This window comes from Coenobita brevimanus, chromosome 115 (genome assembly GCF_032717465.1).
Source record: "Coenobita brevimanus isolate Jiangsu-jjx chromosome 115, ASM3271746v2, whole genome shotgun sequence".
Classification (NCBI taxonomy): domain Eukaryota; kingdom Metazoa; phylum Arthropoda; class Malacostraca; order Decapoda; family Coenobitidae; genus Coenobita; species Coenobita brevimanus.
Window position 1 is genome coordinate 668,893 of NC_137068.1, and position 6,108 is coordinate 675,000.

At 48.7% G+C, this 6,108-nt stretch overlaps 1 protein-coding gene across 1 annotated transcript in view; it reads right to left on the reverse strand.

Moving 5' to 3' along the window:
* Positions 1-1,582: 1,582 nt before the first annotated feature.
* The window catches only part of nan (transient receptor potential cation channel subfamily V member nanchung), a 52,078-nt gene continuing 47,552 nt past the window's right edge, over positions 1,583-6,108 (reverse strand). The window contains 2 exon segments of the mRNA XM_080286959.1: positions 1,583-1,738; positions 3,987-4,112. Of these exon segments, the coding sequence (XP_080143085.1) occupies positions 1,583-1,738; positions 3,987-4,112 (282 nt within the window).

The following is a 6,108-nucleotide window of genomic DNA, read 5'->3' on the forward strand; positions in this document are numbered from 1 at the left end:
TATTATTATTATTATTATTATTATTATTATTCTTTCATCTCCTTTATTCATCTTACTAGTACAAGCCTGGTTGCCTAGTAAAGCAAGCGCTGCGAAATGTGAACCTTGTCCCGTACTCCCGTCGGTTAAGGAAGCTCCCTAACACCTTTTATTAAGCGATTTATTTTGCTTATTTACACCTTGCTGTCCTCTTCCGTGTTACGTACGCCATTCTAACATCACCACACTGTGCATAAATAACGTAGAAAACGATATTACACACCCCTATCCAAAAAAAAAAAAAATCGCTCAGGAAGAGGTGTTAGACAGCTTCCTTACCTACTTATTCTAACTAGGAAGTGCTAGCAAAGACTACTAGCTAGGATTGGCAAGGGCTATTGACTTCAGACCTCTCCTGTGGACCTAGGAGACTCCCTCAAAACTCCTCCTCCTCCTCTTCATTGTAAAGTCGCCTGGCTGCGCTACATCGTGTGCGTGGATGGTACGGACACCACCTATATCATGTGGGAGCCTCCTAATTCCACAAGCCTGGGATCCTGTAAGGCCTAAGCGGTTGACCTATGACTAAGGAAATACTGATTACCCTGAAGGACTTGCTGAACACTGGCTTGAACATCTTGAACACCATCTTGAACGTGGTGAACACTTTGAACATTCTATTTCTTGAACATCCTGTCTTGAACTTCTATCTTGAACACACTGAACATCGTCTTGAACATCCTTGACTTTAGCATTGTCTTGAACATGCTGAACATCTTCAACCACCTCTCCTGAACATTCTGTCTTGAACATTCTGCTTTGAACATCCTGGCTTCAAGATTCTGAGCAATTTGAACATTCTACGCTGATCTTATTGAACATTCTGAACATCCATTGAACATCGTCTTGAACACTATAACCTGATCCATCGTCAACATCTTGAACATCCTATCCTGCTCAACCTGCCTAGAACATCATATATTGAACCTAACCCCAAACAACCCACCCTGACCTCAAAACAACCCCACCAGACCTCAGACAACCCACCCTGACCTCAAAACAACCCAACCTGACCTCAAAACAACCCCACCAGACCTCAAAACAACCCACCCAGACCTCAAAACAACCCACCCAGACCTCAAAACAACCCACCCAGACCACAAACAACCCACCCTGACCTCAAAACAACCCATCCAGACCTAAAAACAACCCCACCAGACCTCAAAACAACCCACCCAGACCTCAGACAACCCCACCAGACCTCAGACAACCCCACCAGACCTCAGACAACCCCACCAGACCTCAAACAACCCCACCAGACCTCAAAACAACCCACCCTGACCTCAAACAACCCCACCAGACCTCAAAACAACCCCGCCAGACCTCAAAACAACCCCACCAGACCTCAAAACAACCCACCCTGACCTCAAAACAACCCCACCAGACCTCAAAACAACCCATCCTGACCTCAAAACAACCCACCCTGACCTCAAAACAACCCACCCAGACCTCAAAACGACCCAAGCTGACCCCAAACAGCCCACCCAGACCTAAAAACGACCCAAACTGACCCCCAAACGAGCCCAATTTGACCCGGGTTGACCTAGATGGCCTTGGCGGGGGGCTCCTTCGTGGGGTCGCGGGGGGAGGGGTCATCAGTGTCGGCAAACGGGTCCTTTCGGTTCTTGCGTCTGTTTACGTATTTCTGGTGGACCCGCTTCATGTCTAAGATGTCACGCATTTCCTCACGCTGATCCTCCTGGCGGGGTTAGTGGAGAGGTTAGAGGTTAGTGGAGAGGTTAGTAGAGGGACTAGTAAGTAGGGGGTATCTAGGTGGAAAGGTTAGTGTTGGGGAGTGGAGAGGTTAGAAGTTAGTGGAGGAACTATAGAAGGGGGTATCTAGGTGAAATAGTTAGTGTTAGGGAGTGGAGAAGTTTGAGGTTAGTGGAGGGGCTAGTAAAGTAGGAGGTATCTAGGTGGAAAGGTTAGTGCTAGAGAGAGGAGAGGTTAGAGGTTAGTGGAGGGACTGGTAAAGTAGGGGCTATCTACAGGTGGAAAGGTTAGTGCTAGGGAGAGGAGAGATTAGAGGTTAGTGGAGGGACTGGTAAAGTAGGGGCTATCTACAGGTGGAAAGGTTAGAGCTAAGGAGTGAACAGGTTAGTGGAGGGATTAGTCAAGTATGAAGTATCTAAGTGGAATGGTTATAGGGACTGGGGAGATTAGAGGTTAGTGGAGAGGCTAGTGGAGGGACTGGTAATGAAGGGGGTATGTAGAAGGAAAGGTTAGTTTTGGGGAGGAGTTTGTGGGAGCAGGATTAGTTGGATATATGGCGTTCGTATTAGGGAGGGGGGATGAGATGAGGCAGGGTGTTAGAGAGAGAAATTAGACTAGGCAAGGCGCTAGTCGAGGAGGAAGGATTAGTGTTCGACATAGGGAAGAAGGTTAGGTGGGAAGTTAGAAGGGAAGAAGGTTAGACAGACAGACAGATAGATAGATAGACAGACAGATAGAGAGAAGCCTATGTGATTTCCGTCGCAGCTTAAGTACTCTTGAAACCCAGGGCTTCCAGAATACTAGACACTCCCTCACGCTGAAGGGGGTGTTAGTGGAGGGGTTAGAGGTCAGTGGAGGGGTTAGTGCAGAGGTTACAGGAGTGAGAATCTGCTGGAGAGGAGATATAAGTGGAGGAAGGAGGTAAGGAGACAAATGGGGTTAGTTGGAGAGGGGATTAGTATGAGAGGGACTTTTGTAGGAAGGGTTAGTGAGGGACGGGTTAGAAGTAGTTGTGTGTGTGTGTGTGTGTGTGTGTGTGTGTGTGTGTGTGTGTGTGTGCACTTGGAGGGAATAAGAGGAAGGAACGTATGGAATTTGTAGAAGAGAAGGGCTGGATATGCATGAGATGGCTATGATGGCGATTTGTGCATTTCTAGTAAAGGAATGAAGATCCACAATATCTCACCCCTCCTCTCACTAGTCCTATGAAGTGGGGAGTTAGTGGGGTGGTTAGTGTGGTAGAGGGTTATGATGGGGGTTATATGAAGGGGACGTAGGGGTAAGGGGATGTTATGAGGTTGTGGGTTAGTAGGGTTGATGAGTTAGCAGGAAAGGCACTGGAAGAGGGAGTATGTCTGGGAGGTGATAGGCTGGGAGATTCAACGCAGCGGTGGCAGTAACAGTAGTAGTAGCAGTAGCAGTAATGGTAACACAACGCAAGAAGTAGCAGCAGTGGCATGTGTAACGGCAGTAGTAACAGTAGCAGCAACAAGCAATGACAGTAGGCAGAACAGTGACGATACCAGAAGCAACAGAAGCAGCAAAAAGCAATATCAGTAGCAACAGTAGCACGCAATGCAACAGTAACAGTCACAACACCAACAAGAACAGTAGATTCAGTAGCAACAACAGCAGCAGCAGTAACAGTAGCAGCAGCAGTAACAAAAGCAGAAAAAGTAACACAACAGTAGTAAACAGCAAAAACAGTAACAAATCCAATATCATTTGAAGTAACGCAAGCGCAGTAACGGTAATGCAGTAACGCAAGCGCAGTAATTGTAATGCAGCAACAGTAGCAGTTTCGTAAATTCAATAACAGTAGTAGCAGTAGTAACAGTAACAAAACGGCAGTATACGTAGCAATATAAGTAACAGGGCTAGCAGTAACAAGTGCAGGTGTAATAATGAAAGTAATACCATGGCAGTAACAGCAGAAGTAACGAACACACACACACACACACACACACACAGGCAGAGGGCGAAGAGTGAGACAGAAAGATATAGAGGTAAAAGTGATCAGAGACAGAGCCACAGACAGGAAGATAGAAAGACAGGGAGAGACATAAAGAGAGGAAGAAATAGACAGAAAGAGAGACAGACAGCACGAGAACTAACGCAGACAGAGGCGGTATAAAGAGAAAAACTACGAGTCCAACAAAGCAAGCACTAACTCAAGCTTACAAAGAGAGAGAGAGAGAGAGAGAGAGAGAGAATTAAAGCTACCTCTAACTCACATTTTGGTGCAGGCGTAGAACCAGTGCCCTACGCCCGTCAGACATGGGCTGGGAATACACCATCAGTTGCTTCAGGCGTTCCTCTGGGCTTACCCCTCTCTCCACCACCAACACGATGCGCGCCCACTGGGGGTAGAAGGGGGGTTAGTGGGGGGAGAAAGGGGGGTTAGTGGGGGGAGAAAGGGGGGTTAGTGGGGGGAGAAATGGGGGGGTTAGTGAGGGAGAAAGGGGGGTTAGTGGGGGGAGAAATGGGGGGGTTAGTGGGGGTAGAAAGGGGAGGTTAGTGGGGAGAAAGGGGGTTAGTAGGGGGAGAAAGGGGGGGTTAGTGGGGGGAGAAAGGGGGGGTTAGTGAGGGGAGAAAGGGGAGGTTAGTGGGGGGAGAAAGGGGAGGTTAGTGGGGGAAAAGGGGGGTTAGTGGGGGAGAAAGGGGAGTTAGTGGGGGGAGAAAGGGGGTTAGTGGGGGAGAAAGGGGAGGTTAGTGGGGGGAGAAATGGGGGGGTTAGTGGGGGGAGAAAAAGAGGGGTTAGTGGGGGGAGAAAAGGGGTTTAGTGGGGGAGAAAGGGGGGTTAGTGGGAGTAGAAAGGGGAGGTTAGTGGGGGGAGAAAGGAGTAGAAAGGTGAGGGATGTAGGTGGAGAAGGGAGGAAAGAGAGAAGAGGGGGGGGGAGGGAAATAGACGAGTGGAGAAGAAAGGGAAAGGTGAGGGATAGAGAGCGAGAGGAGAATAGGCAGAGAATGGAGGGAAGAAAGAGGCGAGAGAGGGAGAGAGATGACTGGGGGGGGGGAGGGAAAGGTGAGGGATAGAGAGCGAGAGGGGAGTAGGAGGAGACAGATGGATAAGTGGGGAGAAGAGGGAAAGCAACGTGGGAGATGTAGAGAGAAGCGAAGGTGGAGATTGTGGGGAGAGAGAGAGATGGGTGCGTAGGGGAGAGAAGAGAGAGTGGAGACTGGGGAGAGAGAGAGAGAGAGAGAGAGATGGGTTAGTAGGGGAGGAGACAGGGAGAGAAAGGTGAGGGATGGAAAGAGAGGGTAGAGATGGGGGGGAATAGATGAGTGAGGGGGGGTGAAAAATGGGACATATCGGAAACCAGAATTGCACAACGTATTTCAAATGTGGTCTGACGAATAACATTTTCTATATATTTGTAGTCTATCCATGAAGAGAGAGAGAGAGAGAGAGAGAGAGAGAGAGAGAGAGAGAGAGAGGGAGAGAGAGAGGAAATATTTATGAAAAGATTAAAGAGAATGGATGGATATATGATGGAGAGGGTGGAGGGGAGGGGGTGGGAGAAAAGGAGAGGAGAGGGAGGGAAGAAGTAGGAGGGAGAGGGAGAAAGATGGAGAGAGATGTAATGAGTACGAATGGGGGAAAGTGAGAAAGAAAGAAAGTGAGAGAGAGGAGGCAAGGGAAGGTGGAGGAGGAAAAAGAAGAGGTAAACAGAGGACAGAAAAGGGAGGAAAAGGTGAGGAAAGGAGGAAGAAAGATAGGAAAAGGGGGAGGAAATGTGGAGAGAGGGAGAGGAAAAGTGGAGAGAGGGAGTGGAAAAGTGGAGAGAGGGAGAGGAAAAGTGGAGAGAGGGAGAGGAAAAGTGGAGAGAGGGAGGAGACAAAGGGAGATTTAAGTGGTGGCATATATATACTCAAGGCGAGAGAGAAAGAGAAAGTGAGAGAGAGAGAGAGAGAAAGAGAGACCACACCTCCACCGCTACATAATAGAGCCAGTCCCTTGTGAGTTGTGACGAACCCCAGTCTCTCTCTCTCTCTCTCTCTCTCTCTCTCTCTCTCTCTCTCTCTCTCTCTCTCTCTCTCACTTTAATAACCTCTGCTTTGACGTGCAACACCAAACAACACATCATCATCCCTGCCTCCTCTGTTAAATATTTTTCTCCTCTTCCTCCTCTTCCTCCTCCTCCTCTTCCTCTTCCTCCTCCTTATCATCATCAACTTCTTCCTCTTCTCCTTGCCTCTCCTCCTCTTTCTCCTCTTCCTCTTCCCTCCAGCCTATCCCATCCTTCTGCCTGCTTCATCCTGCCTAACCACACACTTCCTGCCTCTCCCCCTGTACCTTCCTTCTCTCTCCTTGCCGCTCCTCTTCTTCCTCTGCCTCGCCTCTTCCTTCAACCC